Raw genomic sequence first — 19,739 nt, forward strand, 5'->3', positions numbered from 1 at the left:
TCTGTTTTGTGTCCGAACCGACCCATTTCGAGCGCAAACTTGCGCCGGGTTTGGGTCGCGACGGACACCAAATGGACGCGCGCCTCGTCCGCGTCGGGGTCGCGTGGCAGGCGGCCACCTACCTCCCACCCGCCCACATAAATGCACACAAGCGGGCGGCCCCACCTGTCATCCGCACGTCGAAGGGTCGCCGTCCTTCTTTAAGTGGGAAGCGTGGACGGGTCGTCGTCCATACTGCCCCACGCCATCCCGCGGCTTCCTTGAAACCCGACAACCCCAGTCCCAAACCCTAGTCAACACCTCGCCGGCTGGCCGCCCGCAGCCATGGGCCGCAAAGGCAAGCACGACCGTGAGGCTGGTTCCTCGTCGGGACGCCGCCGCGGCTCGCCATCGCCACCACGCCGGGCCCCCGCGCCGCCCGCCTTCTCCATCGCGCCCACGTCCGCCGGCGAGCGCGACCGGCATTACGTCCGGTCGTCGGTGTGCCGCCGTTATTGGGAGACGAGGACGCCGCTCCCTTGGAGCGACGTCCATCTCTCCAATAATTGGCATCTGTCCGCCGACCGGGTCCCGATCCCGCCGGTCCCAACGAGCGGCCGTGCGCGCGATAAGGAGATCGAGCGCCGCCGCCTCCTCCTCCCCGACGACCTCTTTGACGACCCCAGGTACGCCCCCGACTCCGGGCTCTGGGACACCTGGTTTCATGACGAGCACGACACTAGGCGCGCGTCGTTCTTCGCCGGCACCTCGACGGGGCCGCGGCGGCCATGACATGAGCGGGGGCGTACCCGGGTGCGCGGCCTGATGCCCACGCCGTCGCCTTCACCGTCACCGTCGCCACCTCCCCCTCCTCGCATGACATCGGAGGAGGAGGCCCGTCTCCTGGAGCGTGTCATGGACAACTCCATGAACACGCACGACGAGCGGCAGTGGCACGGCTTAGAGGAGACCATGGCCCTCTCCGCCACCGGGGACGTCGCCTTCCCGGAGATGGCGGCCGTCACGGAGGAGCCGACGGAGGAGGCGTTGCCAGCCGCGTTCCAGCTGCTGCTGGGCCAGGGGTGGGGCTGGTCCTGCACTGCTTCGGAGATGGCCGCCAGCGTGGACGTGAACTGGTGCCCCACTCCGCCGCGGTCACCGGAGCGGGAGGCGTCGCCCCGGGAGGAGGTGGTGCAGGCACCTCCGGCCGTCCAGCCAGCCCCCGTCTACCACGCACCGCCGGCCCATTTGTGGACGCCGCTGGCCTACGTCGACCTCGTCAGCGACGACGACGACACCGGCGGCCAGTGAAGATGGCGACGGCCACGGCACCGACGGGCGCGGCAGGAGCACGCGGGAGGAGTTTTTTTATTTTGTTTTTATATGTTAATTATGAAACTGGGCCTTTTAAGTGGCCGTGAAAGCTGGGCCGTTTTGTGGCCGACCCCTATATATGTTTTATGTTTTTTTAAATGTGTTTATTTACTTTTTTAGTTATTTCATTCCAGTTTTTATATTTTTTTATTCACGTCCATCCCGGACACGATTTGGGGTGCGGCCGCGCGGTGGGCGCACGGACGCTCCATCTAACAAAGCCGAACACATCAGCACTCCAAAGGGACAAAATTCGGTTAATCCGGACGTCCGTTTGGGATGCGCAGTGGAGTTGGCCTGAGAACGTGGCACAGGAAACCAAACACGCTCGATTTTACACGTCGGGTGCGAGTCAACAAACCAAACACGCCCCTGGTGTCCGTTGTCTTGTGCGCTTTGGCTGGACGGATGTCGGCGGGATGGGTGGAGAAAATCAGTGTCTGCTGGCTGTGTACGACGAGGAATGATGTTGCAGTTGGTCAGCCAGTAGAGTATTCCCTTCTTTACAGGGGTAAAGGAGAGTATTCTATTATTCCCTCCGTGACAAAAACACACTGCATTTACCGGTGCAAGGTGGGTCCAGAACCATGGACTGCAACTAACGGCCGGTGGGAGGTTGCAGAGAAAGGAAGGAAAAAAGCGACACTGCTGTTTTTTTTCCTTTTTGATGAGGGATAAGCGACACTGCTGCTGTTTTTTTTATGTGTGTGCGCGCGTCCGTTTCAGGTAGTCCAATGCGACCAGCCCTTTTCTGGCCCACTAGAGAGACCAGCCCGTCAGAGGGGCCTGCCTAGGCCTGGGAGCTTGCTTGCTTTCGTTCGCAGCTCGTGCTTAGACGTGCACAGATAGAACCTCGATCGATTCTAAAAAAGGAGATAGAACCTCGATTGGGTTGTGCGCACTGCCGGATCCGATGATGCTCGTCAATCAATGAAAAAATAATTAAGATCCCTAGACTTGTTCCGTCATTGCCGATGTCGTCCGTGCATGTGCGTGTGCACCATATTCCGTAGGTATCTTTTTCTTTTATTTTTGAAACCTGATATTCCTTAAGTATCAACTAACACACATGCTTATGCGTTGCAATGGGAGAAACGATTGACATGAAAATGATGTCTAAAACAAATAGTCAATGTGCTCGGATATTTATCTTGGCCACACATAGAAATGTAAAATTTGTAAGTTCAAAATATCACCGTTTGTCTCTTCATCTAAAACAAATAGTCAATGTGCTGAAATATTTATCTTTGCCACACATACAGATGGAAACTTTGTAAGTTCAAAGATCGCCGCTTGTCTTTTCATCTTTGAATCATCTGCGATTATCATGTCTCCCGCCAATTTAGATGACAATGTTGAGCTACTTGAGGAAAGCTGTGGTGGTGGCGTACGATGACAGGCAACAAGTGGTCCGTTCGGCAATCTTCCGCGTCGCCAACTTGTCTAGTTCTATGTAGTTTCTTCTTCGGAGTCGGAACTGCGTTGTCTTGTTGTGTGTGTATGGCAATCCGTCATGTGAGGGTAGTGTCGTGTCTCAACCAATAGGGTTGCCATTTTCTTTTTCTTTGATCTTGGGATCCTCCTCATTTTTTTCTTACTGATTTCTGCTAAATCTAATTGAAGCCAACAATTTGCTGGATCTTTCAAGAAAATGTTGCCCATATTTTACTTTTCAACGAGATGTGGCTAGCTCCAGCTTGATAACACAAAGGCCATGTTTGTTTCGGATTCTGGACCGGATTCAGCTTTGCCAGTGAAACTGAATCTAAAATCTGAAACAAACAGCTATTTGAAATCAGTTTTGCCAGTGAAACTGAATGTGGATTTGGGCTATTTTTTGTGCAATTTCCTGAAACACCTTAAAGTGTATTTGAATCAGCTTTGCCACTGAAGCGAATCCACATGTGATTAAAATCCAAGCGAAGCTGAAACAAACAGGGCCTAAACCACATCGCCTGTCAAAACAAACCATCAGTAAATCGACATTAGACTACTTTAAAGCCAATGCTGGTGACATACATGGGTCAATTTTCCATCACCACTGTGAATGTTCAGCTTTTCAGAAAAGCATATGAATCTGACATAGAATTAGAACCAGATGAGCAAATTAAATAACCAGTTAAATTCTCCTTGGGACACTAACAAAATCATGTAAACCCCCCAATAAATTGCAAAGTAACTGAAGCAGCAAGTCACTGTTAATCTTTCCATGAAGGCATCAAGCTTAGTAGTTAGTACAGTAAACTGTAATATCATGCGGCAAAGTGTTACTAAATACTTTCGATTTTCAAAATAGGTATACAACTACAGGCTTCAATGTTTTCCATCTACCGCATAAAGAAAGATTAAAAAAATCAGGAAGGTACAAATTCATGTTTTCAATCACAAAAGGTTCTTCATGGATACGGGAGCCGGCCATCCAAAACTAGCCGCAAATGTTCGGTTATATTTTGAAGAAATTTAATAAAAGTGGGCAAATTGCTGCTAATTTAAACAAATCGGATGATATTTATTGAAATTTGGATAGGTTTTACATAAAACCTGATGATATTTCATCCGGTGAATTGAAAACCGTAAAAAAAAACTAAACTACCCTACACTATCCTTTACTTGATGGTGACCTTGTAGGCCATGCCGGGTTGGCCAGCGTCACCTCTGTCATCGTAACTGTCACCGTTGTTGTACTTGTCGTCTTCGGGCTTCATACGGCAGTTGGGCGCGGTGTCGTCGGAGTTGGAGTCAGGCTTCCCGGATGCCGCCTGTCGCTCGCAGGTGATCTTCTCTGCTTTGCTGCTGCGTTGTGCGGTCGCGACAACCGCGGACGTGGGCTTGGGGTGAGGGGGTGGGCGGCAGGCGTTGCTGGCGATGGCGGCAATCAAGGTGGACTCGCGGAGAGACTACTCCTGGTCATATTTGAGAGCATCTACAGTCGGGCTTGACAAATCCGGCCCCTCAAACGCCCGTGGAAGTACCCGAGCGCGTCCGCGGGCACTGACTGGGCATGTCTCAAGTTTTTGCCACTGCAGCCGGATATCTCATATGATATTCTCAAATCCATGCAAAGACATACAAACTAAAAGAAACCTACGTACTATGTCGATCACCTAGCTACTCGTCGTCGAAGATGTCGATTATCTTCGTGCATGGCTCCGGCAGCATGGGCGGCAGCTGCAGCCCCGGCTCCTCCAGCGCCTCCGCTTCGGCCTCTTCCACCTGTGTCTCCGCGTTGAGTTCGACAAAGAGTGCGTCGGACTCCGCCTTCTCCCGCCGGAGGAACGCCCGGTTAGCTGCTACTTCTTTAGCTTTCGTTGATTTTTCCCTTGAAGAGAAAAGGGTGATGCAGGAAAGTAGAGATAAGTATTTCACTCAGTTAAGAACCAAGTTATCAATCCGGTAGGAGGCACAAACAAGTCTCCAATATATGCACCTGCACAAACTAACAAACACTTGCACACAACGCGAAAAAGGTGTTGTCAATCTCTTCACGGTGATGAACAAGAGTGAGATCTAATAGAGATATGTATAAAAGATAAATAAAAGACAAAATAAAGTAAATATAAATAAAGCGCAGCAAGGTATTTTGGGGTTTTTTGGTTTATAGATCTGAAAATATATGATGAAAAATAGACTCGGGGGCCATAGGTTTCACTAGAGACTTCTCACTTGAAGAAAACATACGGTGGGTAAACAAATTACTGTTGAGCAATTGATAGAAAATCGCAAAGTTATGATGATATTTAAGGCAATGATCATGAATATAGGCATCACTTTCGTGACAATAGACCAAAACGACTCTGCATCTACTACTATTACTCCACACATCGACCGACTCCTGCCTGGATCTAGAGTATTAAGTTCATAAGAACAGAACAACACTTTAAGTAAGATGACATGATGTAGATGGATAAACTCAAGCAATATAACATAAACCTCATCTTTTTATCCTTGATGGCAACAATACAATACGTGCCTCGCCGCCCCTTCTGTCACTGGGTGAGGACACCGCAAGATTGAACCCAAAACTAAGCACCTCTCCCATTGCAAGAAAACCAATCTAGTTGACCAAACCAAACCGATAGTTCAAAGAGAAATACAAAGATATCTTAATTGCATAAAAGAGTTCAGAGAAGACTCAAATAATATTCATAGATTATCTGATCATAAATCCACAATTCATCGCATCTCAACAAACGCACCGCAAAAAAGATTAATCGAATAGATCTCCAAGAACATCGAGGAGAACATTGTATTGAAGATCAAAGAGAGAGAAGAAGCCATCTAGCTACAAGCTATAGCCCGTAGATCTGTGGTAAACTACTCACACATCATCAAAAGGGTAGCAAGGTTGGTGTAGAGGTCCTCCGTGATCGAATCCCCCTCCGACGGAGTGCCGAAAAAGGCCCCAAGATGGGATCTCATGGGAACAAAAGCTTGCGGCGGTGGAAAAGTATTTTTGGTGTGCCCTTTGGCATAAAGGGAATATTTGAGGATTTATAGTGCAAAGATTATGGTTAGGAGGTCCCCGAGGGGCCCACAAGCCCTGGGGGCGCGCCCCTATGGCTTGTGGCCTCCCCGTGGGTCTTCTGGCCTCTTCTCCAAGTCTCATGGATTTCTTCTGGTCTAAGAAAAATCACCGTAAAGTTTTATTTCGTTTGGACTCCGTTTGATATTTCTGTTCTGTAAAAGTCAAAAATAAGGAAAAAAACAGAAACTGACACTAGGCTCTAGGTTAATAAGTTAGGCCCAAAATAAATATAAAATAACATATTAATGCATATAAAACATTCAAAACAGATAATATAATAGCATGAAACAATCAAAAATTATATATATGTTGGAGACGTATCATTGGCCTCCACATAGGCCTCATCCTGGATGGACTCCGAGATAGCCTGCTGCTCTGCCATCTTGTCGGATTGGGCGATGGCGAACTCCACCTCCGCCTGCTCCATGTTGAAGCCCGAGAGCTGTTGCTCCGGCTCCTGCTGCTCCGCCTCCTCCACCTTCATCAGAGCCATCTCCTCCTCCTCCCCCGGCTGCTTCTCTCCTCCTTCGGCTCTGGCGAGTCCGAAGGCAGCACGACAGCGATGCGGGCGGCGCGCGCGGCTTGCCTAGCCCGGATCTCCTGCTGGATCTCGGCACGGTGCTCCAGCGTCAGCATGTCGTAGTATGTGATCTTGCTCCGTACCATGGCGGAGTGTCGGAGCGTGGACGGAATGCCGAAGCGGGAGAGGGGGGAGGTGGATGGGCTCGAACTGGCGACGCGGAGAGGGGGGGAGGTGGATGCGTTTGGGTTGCGGGATGCCGGCCGGCTTAAATAGCCAGATTCGGTCTTGGGCGGCGAGCCGAAGCGTTCGAAGGGTCCGTCTAAGTGGAAAAAACGTAACCGGTCAGTGACCGTGTGGCCGTCCGAATATATGAGACGGGGTTAACCGTTTGAGGCGTCCGGCTGTAGATGCCCTAACCACCATTTCGTCGAGGCGGCGAAGACGATATTTGCTCGTCTCTTATCAGTCATCGCCGAACTGCCAGATTATTACTTCCTCCGTTCCCAAATATAAATCTTTCTAGATATTCCAACAAGTAACTACATACGGAGAAAAATGAGTGAATCTACACTTTAAAATATGTTTATATACATCCGTATGTTGTAGTCCATTTGAAATGTCTAAAAAACCTTATATTTAAGAACGGAGGAAGTAGTAGGCATAGGCACCAAAAGTAAGCGAGAGTGATCAATGGGCTCTGCTGGATGTATCGTTGGGTTGCCATCGACAGCGAAAACGTCCAGCATCTAGAAGTTCGACCAGCCAACAGGCAACCACTGAATTTCTCAATGCAAAGGAAAAAAGAAAGAGGCAACCACTGAAGACAAACGTCCAGCGTACGTCTAGAAACAGCGTCTTGAGTCTTCAGTAGCTAGGCCCGCGCCATACACGTCCTCAATGCGCACAGTGGCCACCCATTAACTTGTTACTGTTAAATCGCGTTCACTTCCACGGAAGAGCGACCTCGACCCACTGCTTCCAGTACAGTACGAGGACCCATCTTGTAAACATATATTTTCGTACATAAATGGTGCAAGTACGAGCTCTCCTTCTGTGGCCCGGTCTGCTTCACGCAGAGGCGGAACCAGGATTTCTCAAAGCTTAGGGTTAAAATTAAGTGACTAACAATTACAACAAATATCACGCACGTCAATGTGTGTTGGAGGTATACCACAAATTCACATTAAAAACAAAATATAAGTTCATTATTTCACGAGAGGAAATTCTGTAAAACAAATAGTTTAATAAAGTGCATCATTGCAAACATTGTTTGGTACCTAATTATTGAAGATTTGCTTAATTGGAGGCCATCATTTCTTCACCAGCAATAGTAGAAGGACTGGGAGCTGCAAACATAAGATCGAGTATTTAAAGACTATGTCAATTGTTCATATGAAATTTTACAAAAGAAGAGCATAGTATACCATTATCGTGAAATGCAAGAGGTAATAGCCCCTTGTGTTTCCTCATTTTTTTTGATAGCACCGAAAAATCTTAATATCCTCAATCCTGAAAAAGGATTTAATTGAACTGGTCCTCGTCATCTTGGATTTTTAATCTCCTGGTGACCGTGAAATAAAACTGACTAAGTAATATAATTTAACAGCACCAATTCACTGAGTTTGCCTAATAATAGTATAAATGAACTAGGGGAAGAATTGGATGATACAGTGTACATATTGCCTGTACGGCAGAGTGTGTGTGGGATGTAATTTCAATAGTTGGAGAAGATTAGAAGGAGATGCAGGTGGTTAGGACGCCGGACCTGGCGGCCGGCGCGTCGGGGAATCACGGGTTGATAACTGACGAGGACGGCGGCGCAGCCGAGCGAGGCAAGGGTTTCTCTGTTGCCGATCGGGAGAGGGATTTTTTTTTTTTGACGAATGAGCGACAGATCGAATCGTCAACTTGCAGTGCGCGATTGGTTTTCTGCTCTGATGATCTGATCGATGGACTGGAGTGGGGCTAATGGGCTGAAGCCTTGTACGTGTACGTGAGGTCGATCTGAAGACTGGGGCTGGGCTTCTATGTACCACAAATTCTCAAATATTTGCAACTATATGTTTAAGTGCTAGTTGGGCCACGACTAGGGCTACAGCCCCAATTGCCCCAGGCCCAATTTCACCCCTGGCTCCACGGCCGGTCAGCATACACCCAAACGGAAAAAGTCCAAAATAAACCCTGAACTCGTTGGCGTTAGCTAAATTGAACCCTGAATTTCAAATTCCGAAAATCAGCACACCCAACTCACTAATCCCGGTCCAAAATGAACCCTGACAGCGTTTTAGGCTAAAAACGATGATGTGGCACTAGTCAACCGGGATTGTTGACCTGACTTGTGGGCCAGCCAGTGGAAGTGTTGACTGGTGGTGTGGTCGTTTTTGTTTTAAGGATTGGGGAATTTGGGCAGCGGGGTGCTAGGGTTAGCGGCGGCAAGGGCGATGGGGCACAGAGCACAACAGCGGCAGGGGCGACGGGGAGCAGAGCACGACGAAGGCAGGGACAAGAGCGGCGCGATGTCGTGGAGTTCAGGGGCTTCTTCCGCTCCCGGCTTCCGCCGCGCCAGTAGAAGGAGGGAGACGAAGTCGAGGTCTCTTGTAGCTTACAGGGAGAGCCCAATGGCGTATGAGCCGCCGAAGATGTGCCACTGCAGACAGCCGCGCAAGGCGCCAAGATGGATCTCGTGGAGCCGCCAAAACCCCGGCAGGAGGTACTACGCCTGTGTGGATGCAATGGTGAGCCCCATTTTCTGTGCTCAAGTCCTTTTCTGCTGCTCTTTTCTTGCTCTTAGCTTGTGATTGATTTCTTTTTCTGTTGAATAGCATGGTGGATGTGTCTATGTGAAATGGCATCATGATCCTTTGCCCAAGTATTTTAGTGACTTGATTGGAGATTTGAGAGATGAGGTGTGGAGGCTAAAGGGTCAGAGATCTGTGGCTGAGGCTGAAGATGAAATTCCAAATGTGCCTGTGTCTGGTCATGAAGCAGCATTACAGAATGTGGTTATGTCTCTGCAGGTTCAGTTAAAGGATAAGAATGCAGAACTAGAAGCAATGAAAGGCAAATATATGAATGTGGTGATGGTTTTCATTGTCTTTGTGGCAGGTGTTTTCCTAGGGAAAATGCTAGTGTACTGAATGTGAGGTTAGCAGTTGGTGTGAGTTCTTTTGCTAGGAAAAAGTGCAAGTGCAATGAACATGTGTGCAATGGTTTGTAATGCTATTATTTGTGATCTGGGAGTGGTTTGTTATCAATGAGACTATGATCTGTCAGTAAATGAAAATATCAGTTTTCAATGAAAGTTGCAGTAGCTATTTTGTATCAATTCTATGGAAATGAGCAAGTTGACAGTATGAGAACTCTGCTGTGAACATTGCTTGCATTTTGACAGCATTTCTGCTGGCATTTGCATAGTAAAATGAAAGTAGTTGATATGTAAGAAAGAATGTGCAAATACACTGCATATATGTAGCAAACATTGCTTGAAATTTGATTGCATTTCATTTGACAGCATTTCGGCTGGAATTTGCATAGCAAAATGACAGTAATTGATTTGTAAGAAACAAAGTGCAAATACAGTGCACATAAAGCAAACAGTGCTTGAAATTTGATTGCATTTCATTTGACAGCATTTCTGCTGGCATTTGCATAGCAAAGTGATAGTAATTGATTTGTAAGAAACAAAGTGCAAATACAGTGCACATAAAGCAAACAGTGCTTGAAATTTGACTGCATTTCAGTTGACAGCATCTCAGTTTACAACATCCCAGTTCACCAAAAGGACATAGTTCATTAGAGGATCACCAAAAGCACATAGTTCAGTACATGATAACCAAAAGGACATAGTTCAGTACATGATCAACACAAATATGTAACTAGTTGCCACTTGCAGTGAATTATTGGTAGCTGGGCAGTGAAGATGCAGGAGCCCTCTTTCTTCTTTTATTTGTAGTAGATGGTCCAACTTGTGCATTTGCTGATGACTTCCTGGGAGGTTTAAACCTTGAAGCTGCAGTACTTGGCATAGTTCCAAATGATCTTCGGGCAGTTCCTGTTGCAGGTTGGTGCAGTAGCTGTCATAGATGGAGATGATCTAGGGGTAGACATTGGTGCTACCATAGTTGTTGGTTGAGAAGGCTGTGAAGATGGACCAACCTAGTAAAATTCAAAAGAAGTTAGTAATACTCATGTAAACTCACTATAATTGTTAAATTCATGTTAATTTAGTAAAATTCAAGAGAAAATAGTAAAACTCATGTAAATCAATGAAATTTACCTTTGTTGTGTCCCTTTTTTTGCTAGTCTTCTTAAGATGGGCATTCATCTTCTTGCCTCTCTCTGGATTTTGCTTGCAACCTATCTTGTTATGTCCAGCAGTCCCACACATTGAGCAAATAATTACAGTGCCATGCTGCTACCTCTTGAGCACTGTGTTGGTTTTCCCCGAAGAGGAAGGGATGATGCAGCAAAGTAGCGTAAGTATTTCCCTCAGTTTTTGAGAACCAAGGTATCAATCCAGTAGGAGGCTATGCGCGAGTCCCTCGTACCTGCACAAAACAAATAAATCCTCGCAACCAACGCAAATAGGGGTTGTCAATCCCTATGAGGCCACTTACGAGAGTGAGATCTGATAGATATGATAAAGATAATATTTTTGGTATTTTTATGATAAAGATGCAAAGTAAAATAAAGACAAAGTAAATAGCAAAGTAGTAGGAGAACAATATGATAAAGATAGACCCGGGGGCCATAGGTTTCACTAGTGGCTTCTCTCGAGAGCATAAGTATTCTACGATGGGTGAACAAATTACTGTTGAGCAATTGACAGAATTGAGCATAGTTATGAGAATATCTAGGCATGATCATCTATATAGGCATCACGTCCGAAACAAGTAGACCGACTCCTGCCTGCATCTACTACTATTACTCCACTCATCGACCGCTATCCAGCATGCATCTAGAGTATTAAGTTAAAAACAAAGTAACGCCTTAAGCAAGATGACATGATGTAGAGGGATACACTCATGCAATATGAAGAAAACCCCATCTTGTTATCCTCGATGGCAACAATACAATACGTGCCTTGCTGCCCTTACTGTCACCGGGAAAGGACACCGCAAGATTGAACCCAAAGCTAAGCACTTCTCCCATTGCATGAGAGATCAATCTAGTAGGCCAAACCAAACTGATAATTTGAAGAGACTTGCAAAGATAACCAATTATACATAAAATAATTCAGAGAAGATTCAAATATTATTCATAGATAGACTTGGTCATAAACCCACAATTCATCGGTCTCAACAAACACACCGCAAAAAAAAGATTACATCGAATAGATCTCCACAAGAGAGGGGGAGAACATTGTATTGAGATCCAAAAAGAGAGAAGAAGCCATCTAGCTACTAACTATGGACCCGTAGGTCTGAGATAAACTACTCACACTTCATCGGAGGGGCTATGGTGTTGATGTAGAAGCCCTCCGTGATCGATGCCCCCTCCGGCGGAGCTCCGGAACAGGCCCCAAGATGGGATCTCGTGGATACAGAAAGTTACGGCAGTGGAATTAGGGTTTTGGCTCCTTCTCTGATCGTTTGGGGGTACGTGGATATATATAGGAGGAAGAAGTACGTCGGTGGAGCAACAAGGGGCCCACGAGGGTGGGGGGCACGCCTGGTAGGGTAGGACGCGCCCCCCTACCTCGTGGCCTCCTGTTACGTGCCTTGGCGTAGGGTCCAAGTCTCCTGGGTCTTATCTGTTGAGAAAATCACGTCCCCGAAGGTTTCATTCCATTTGGACTCCGTTTGATATTCCTTTTCTTCGAAACCCTAAAACAGGCAAAAAACAACAATTCTGGTTTGGGCCTCCGGTTAATAGGTTAGTCCCAAAAATAATATAAAAGTGGATAATAAAGCCCAATAATGTCCAAAACAGTAGATAATATAGCATGGAGCAATAAAAAATTATAGATACGTTGGAGACGTATCAAGCATCCCCAAGCTTAATTCCTGCTCGTCCTCGAGTAGGTAAATGATAAAAACAGAATTTTTGATGCGGAGTGCTACTTGGCATAATTTTAATGTAATTCTTCTTAATTGTGGTATGAATATTCTGATCCGAAAGATTCAAGACAAAAGTTCATATTGACATAAAAATAATAATACTTCAAGCATACTAACTAAGCAATTATGTCTTCTCAAAATAACATGGCCAAAGAAAGTTCATCCCTACAAAATCATATGGTTTAGTCATGTTTCATTTTCGTCACACAAGAATGCTCTCATCATGCACAACCCCGGGGGGGGGGGGGGGAAGCCAAGCAATTGTTTCATACTTTAGTAATCTCAAACCTATAAACTTTCACACAATATATGAGCGCGAGCCATGGACATAGCACTATAGGCGGAATAGAATATAATGAGGGGGGTTATGTGGAGAAGACAAAAGAGGAGAAAGTCTCACATCAACGAGGCTAATCAATGGGCTATGGAGATGCCCACCGATTGATGTTAATGCAAGGAGTAGGGATTTCCATGCAACGGATGCACTAGAGCTATAAATGTATGAAAGCTCAACAGAAGAAACTAGTGGGTGTGCATCCAACTTGCTTGCTCACGAAGACCTAGGGCACTTGAGAAGGCCCATTGTTGGAATATACAAGCCAAGTTCTATAATGAAAATTCCCACTAGTATATGAAAGTGACAAAACAAGAGACTCTCTAACGTGAAGATTATGGTGCTACTTTGAAGCACAAGTGTGGCAAAGGATAGTAACATTGTCCCTTCTCTCTTTTTCTCTCATTTTTTGGGCCTTCTCTTTTTTATGGCCTTTCTCTCTCTTTTTTCCTCACTTGGGACAATGCTCTAGAAAATGATGATCATCACACTTCTATTTATTTACAACTCAATGATTACAACTTGATACTAGAACAAAAGATGACTCTATATGAATGCCTCCGGCGGTGTACCGGGATATGCAATGGACCAAGAGTGACATATATGAAAAATTATGAACGGTGGCTTTGCCACAAATACTATGTCAACTACATGATCATGCTAAGCAATATGACAATGATGAATGTGCCATGATGAACGGAATGATGGAAAGTTGCTGGGCAATATATCTCGGAATGGCTATGGAAATGCCATAATAGGTAGGTATGGTGGCTGTTTTGAGGAAGATATAAGGAGGTTTATGTGTGAAAGAGCGTATCATATCACGGGGTTTGGATGCACCGGTGAAGTTTGCGCCAACTCTCAATGTGAGAAAGGGCAATGCACGGTACCGAAGAGGCTAGCAAGGATGGAAGGGTGAGAGTGCGTATAATCCACGGACTCAACATTAGTCATAAAGAACTCACATACTTATTGCAAAAATCTACAAGTCATCAAAAACCTCGGTACTACGCGCATGCTCCTAGAGGGATAGATTGGTAGGAAAAGACCATCGCTCGTCCCCGACCGCCACTCATAAGGAAGACAATCAAATAACACCTCATGTTTCAAATATGTTGCATAACGTTTACCATACGTGCATGCTATGGGACTTGCAAACCTCAACACAAGTATTTTTCAATTTCACAACTACTCAACTAGCACGACTTTGATATTATTACCACCATATCTCAAAACAATTATCAAGCATCAAACTTCTCTTAGTATTCAAAACACTCTTAAGAAAATTTTACTAATCTTGAGTACCTAGCATATTAGGATTTTAAGCAAATTACCATGCTATTAAGACTCTCAAAATAATCTAAGTGAAGCATGAGAGATCAATAGTTTCTATAAAACAAATCCATGCTACCTCTTGAGCTTGCGTTGGATTTCCCCGAAGAGGAAAGGATGATGCAGCAGAGTAGCGTAAGTATTCCCCTCAGTTTTTGAGAACCAAGGTATCAATCTAGTAAGAGGCCACGCTCAAGTCCCTTGTACCTGCACAAAACGATGGCTACTCGCAACCAACCCGATTAGGGGTTGTCAATCCCTTCATGGTCACTTACGAGAGTGAGATCTGATAGATATAATATTTTTTGGTATTTTTGGTATAGAGATGCAAAGTGAAAAGTAAAAGGCAAAGTAAAAGCAAAGCAAGATTAAAGTGATGGAGATTGATATGATGAGAATAGACCCGGGGGCCATAGGTTTCACTAGTGGCTTCTCTCAAGAGTATAAGTATTCTACGGTGGGTGAACAAATTACTATTGAGCAATTGACAGAATTGAGCATAGTTATGAGAATATCTAGGCATGATCATGTATATAGGCATCACGTCCATGACAAGTAGACCGAAACGATTCTGCATCTACTACTATTACTCCACTCATCGACCGCTATCCGGCATGCATCTAGAGTATTAAGTTAAAAACAGAGTAACGCTTTAAGCAAGATGACATGATGTAGAGAGATAAATTCATGCAATATGAAATAAACCCCATCTTGTTATCCTCGATGGCAACGATGCAATACGCGCCTTGCTGCCCCTTCTATCACTGGGAAAGGACACCGCAAGATCGAACCCAAAGCTAAGCACTTCTCCCATGGCAAGAACTACCAATCTAGTTGGCCAAACCAAACGGATAATTCGAAGATACTTGCAAAGATAACCAATCATACATAAAAGAATTTAGAGAAGATTCAAATATTATTCATAGATAGACTTGATCATAAACCCACAATTCATCGGTCTCAACAAACACACCGCAAAAAAGAAGAAGATTACACCGAATAGATCTCCACGAGAGAGGGGGAGAACTTTGTATTGAGATCCGAAAAGAGAGAAGAAGCCATCTAGCTAATAACTATGGACCCGAAGGTCTGAGGTAAACTACTCACACTTCATCGGAGAGGCTATGATGATGTAGAAGCCCTCCGTGATGACGGCCCTCTCCGGCGGAGCTCCGGAACAGGCCCCAAGATGGGATCTCGTGGATACAGAAAGTTGCGGCGGTGGAATTAGGTTTTTGGCTCCGTCCCTGTTCGTTTGGGGGTACGTAGGTATATATAGGAGGAAGAAGTACGTCGGTGGAGCTTCGGTGGGCCCACGAGGGTGGGGGCGTGCCTGGGGGTATAGGGTGCGCCCCCTACCTCATGCCCACCTCGAAGCTTCCTTGGCGTAGGGTCCAAGTCTCCTGGGTCATATTCGGGAAGGAAATCACGTTCCAGAAAGGTTTATTCCGTTTGGACTCCGTTTGATATTCCGTTTCTTCAAAACACTGAAATAGGCAAAAAAACAACAATTCTGGGCTGGGCCTTCGGTTAATAGGTTAGTCCCAAAAATAATATAAAAGTGGAAAATAAAGCCCAATATAGTCCAAAACAGTATATAATATAGCATGGAGCAATCAAAAATTATAGATACGTTGGAGATGCCCATCAATAGATATCAATGTGAGTGAGTAGGGATTGCCATGCAACGGATGCACTAGAGCTATAAGTATATGAAAGCTCATCAAAAGAAACTAAGTGGGTATGCATCCAACTTGCTTGCTCACGAAGACCTAGGGCATTTTGAGGAAGCCCATCATTGGAATATACAAGCCAAGTTCTATAATGTAAAATTCCCACTAGTATATGAAAGTGACATAACGAGAGACTCTCTATCAGGAAGATCATGGTGCTACTTTGAAGCACAAGTGTGTTAAAAGGATAGTAACATTGTCCCTTCTCTCTTTTTCTCTCACTTTTTTATTTGGGCCTTTTCTCTTTTTTTATGGCCTCTTTTTTTTCGTCTGGAGTCTCATCCGGACTTATGGGGGAATCATAGTCTCCATCATTCTTTCCTCACTTGGGACAACGCTCTAAAAATGATGATCATCACACTTTTATTTTTCTTACAACTCAACAACTCGATACTTAGAACAAAATATGACTCTATATGAATGCCTCCGGCGGTGTACCGGGATATGCAATGAATCAAGAGTGACATGTATGAAAGAATTATGAACGGTGGCTTTGCCACAAATACGATGTCAACTACATGATCATGCTAGCAATATGAAAATGATGGAGCGTGCCATAATAAACAGAACGGTGGAAAGTTGCATGGCAATATATCTTGGAATGGCTATGGAAATGCCATGATAGGTAGGTATGGTGGCTGTTTTGAGGAAGGTATATGGTAGGTGTATGATACCCGCGAAAAGTGCGCGGTATTAGAGAGGCTAGAAATGGTGGAAGGATGGGGAAAAGTGCATATAATCCATGGACTAAACATTAGTCATAAAGAACTCATATACTTATTGCAAAAATCTAGAAGTTATCAAAGCAAAGTATTACGCGCATGCTCCTAGGGGATAGATTGGTAGGAAAAGACCATCGATCGTCCCCGACCGCCACTCATAAGGAAGACAATCAATAAATAAATCATGCTCCGACTTCATCACATAACGGTTAACCATACGTGCATGCTATGGGAATCACAAACTTTAACACAAGTATTCTTTAAATTCACAACTACTCAACTAGCATGACTCTAATATTATCACCTCCATATCTCAAAACAATTATCATGCTTCAATCTTTTCTTAGTATTCAATGCACTCAAAAGAAAGTTTCACAAATCTTGAATACCAAGCATATTATTATTAAGCAATTACCATGCTATTAAGAGACTCTCAAAATAATTTAAGTGAAGCATGAGAGATCAATAGTTTCTTTAAAACAAATCCACCACTGTGCTCTAAAAGATCTAAGTGAAGCACATAGAGCAAAATTATAACGCTCAAAAGATATAAATGAAGCACATAGAGCAAAACTACATAGCTCAAAAGATATAAGTGAAGCACATAGAGCAAAATTATAACGCTCAAAAGATATAAGTGAAGCACATAGAGCAAAACTACATAGCTCAAAAGATATAAGTGAAGCACATAGAGTATTCTATCAAATTTTAATTCATGCATGGCTCTCTCAAAAGGTGTGTACAGCAAGGATGATTGTGGCACACTAAAACACAAGGACACAAATAATACAAGACGCTCCAAGCAAAACACATATCATGTTGGTAAATAAAAATATAGCTCCAAGTAAATTACCGATGGAAGTGGACGAAAGAGGGGATGCCTTCCGGGGCATCCCCAAGCTTTGACTTTTTGGTGTCCTTGGATTATCTTGGGGGTGCCATGGGCATCCCCAAGCTTAGGCTCTTGCCACTCCTTGTTCCATAATCCATCAAATCTTTACCCAAAACTTGAAAACTTCACAACACAAAACTTAAAGTAGAAAATCTCGTGAGCTCCGTTAGTGAAAGAAAACAAAAGACCACTTCAAGGTACTGTAATGAACTCATTCTTTATTTATATTGGTGTTAAACCTACTGTATTCCAACTTCTCTATGGATTAAAAACTATTTTACTAGCCATAGATTCATCAAAATAAGCAAACAACACACGAAAAACAGAATCTGTCAAAAACAGAACAGTCTGTAGTAATCTGTAGCTAGCGCAAGATCTGGAACCCCAAAAAATCTAAAATAAATTTCTGGACGTGAGTAATTTATCTATTAATCATCTGCAAAAAGAATTAACTAAATATCACTCTCATAATAAAAGTGACAGCAGTTCTCGTGAGCGCTAAAGTTTCTGTTTTTTACAGCAAGTTCAACAAGACTTTTCCCAAGTCTTCCCAACGGTTCTAATTGGCACAAACACTAATTAAACACAAAAAACACAACCAAAACAAAGGCTAGATAATTTATTTATTACTAAACAGGAGCAAAAAGCAAGGAATAAAAAATAAAATTGGGTTGCCTCCCAACAAGCGCTATCGTTTAACGCCCCTAGCTAGGCATAAAAGCGAGGATAGATCTAGGTATTGCCATCTTTGGTAGGCAATCCATAGGTGGCTCTCATGATAGTTTCATATGGAAATTTTATTTTCTTTCTTGGAAAGTTTTCCATGCCCTTTTTAATGGAAATTGAAATCTAATATTCCCTTCCTTCATATCAATAATCGCACCAACCGTTCTAAGGAAAGGTCTACCAAGAATAATAGGGCAAGAAGGATTGCAATCTATATCAAGAACAATGAAATCTACGGGCACATAATTCCTATTTGCAACAATAAGAACATCATTAATCCTTCTCACAGGTTTCTTAATAGTAGAATCCGCAAGATGCAAGTTTAGAGAGCAATCATCAAAATCGCGGAAATCTAGCAAATCACACAAAGTTTTGGGGATAGTGGAGACACTAGCACCCAAATCACACAAAGCATAAAACTCATGATCTTTAATTTTAATTTTAATAGTTGATTCCCACTCATCATAGAGTTTACTAGGGATAGAAACTTTCAACTCAAGTTTTTCTTCATAAGATTGCATCAAGGCATCAACAATATGTTCGGTGAAGGCTTTCTTTTGACTATAAGCATGTGGAGAATTTAGCACGGATTGCAACAAGGAAATACAATCAATTAAAGAGAAACTTTCATAATTAAATTCCTTGAAATACAATATAGTGGGTTTAGCAACAACTGGATTTTTATTTCTTTCAATCCCACTTTCATCAACTTCATCATAGAGATCTAAATACTCCGAATTTTTAGAACGCCTTCTAGGTAAAGGAAGATCATATTTAGTTTCATCAAGATTCATATTGCAAAACAAAGATTTAATAGGAGACACATCAATAACTTTTAGATCTTCATCTTGATTTTCATAGGAATTCGGTTTAGCGGACATCTTATTGACTAAGGTGGCTTGCATATCCGAAATTTCAGCAGTCATCTTTTCTAGACGAGCAATTTGGGATCTTATACCATCAAATTATTTAGACATATCATCAAGCTCTTTATTCATATAACTCATAAAACCTTTTTGTTCCTTAAGCTCGTTTCTAAAGAAATTATTATGCTCAAATTGCAAAACCATAAACTTCTTAACGTTGTTTTCGATCTCCTCTAACCTTTTAAGGCGAAGATCACCAAATCTCGGTTGAGCCATCGCGACAAACAAGCAATCCAACACACGAGCAAACAAAAGGCAAGCGAGAAAAAGGCAAACGGAAAAAAGGGAAGGATAAGGAGAAGGAAAAGGAGAGGGCGAATAAAACGGCAAGGGTGAAGTGGGGGAGAGGAAAACGAGAGGCAAATGGCAACTAATGTAATGCGAGAGATAGGGATTGTGATGGGTACTTGGTATGTTGACTTTTTGCGTAGACTCCCCAGCAACGGCGCCAGAAATTCTTCTTGCTACCTCTTGAGCTTGCGTTGGATTTCCCTGAAGAGGAAAGGATGATGCAGCAGAGTAGCGTAAGTATTTCCTTCAGTTTTTGAGAACCAAGGTATCAATCCAGAAGGAGGCCACGCTCAAGTCCCTTGTACCTGCACAAAATGATAGCT

General features: G+C 43.9%; 1 protein-coding gene across 1 annotated transcript; it reads left to right on the forward strand.

Annotated features, from left to right (window-relative positions):
• Positions 1 to 8,917: 8,917 nt before the first annotated feature.
• Positions 8,918 to 9,538, forward strand: LOC147992909 (uncharacterized). The gene is made up of 2 exons (XM_087539176.1): positions 8,918 to 9,136; positions 9,224 to 9,538. Exons 1-2 carry the CDS (start codon positions 8,918 to 8,920, stop codon positions 9,536 to 9,538), a joined length of 534 nt encoding a protein of 177 aa, XP_087395302.1.
• Positions 9,539 to 19,739: the final 10,201 nt, after the last annotated feature.

This window comes from Triticum urartu, chromosome 1A (genome assembly GCF_056163025.1).
Source record: "Triticum urartu cultivar PI428250 chromosome 1A, HENAU_Tu73, whole genome shotgun sequence".
In the NCBI taxonomy this organism is placed as follows: Eukaryota; Viridiplantae; Streptophyta; class Magnoliopsida; order Poales; family Poaceae; genus Triticum; species Triticum urartu.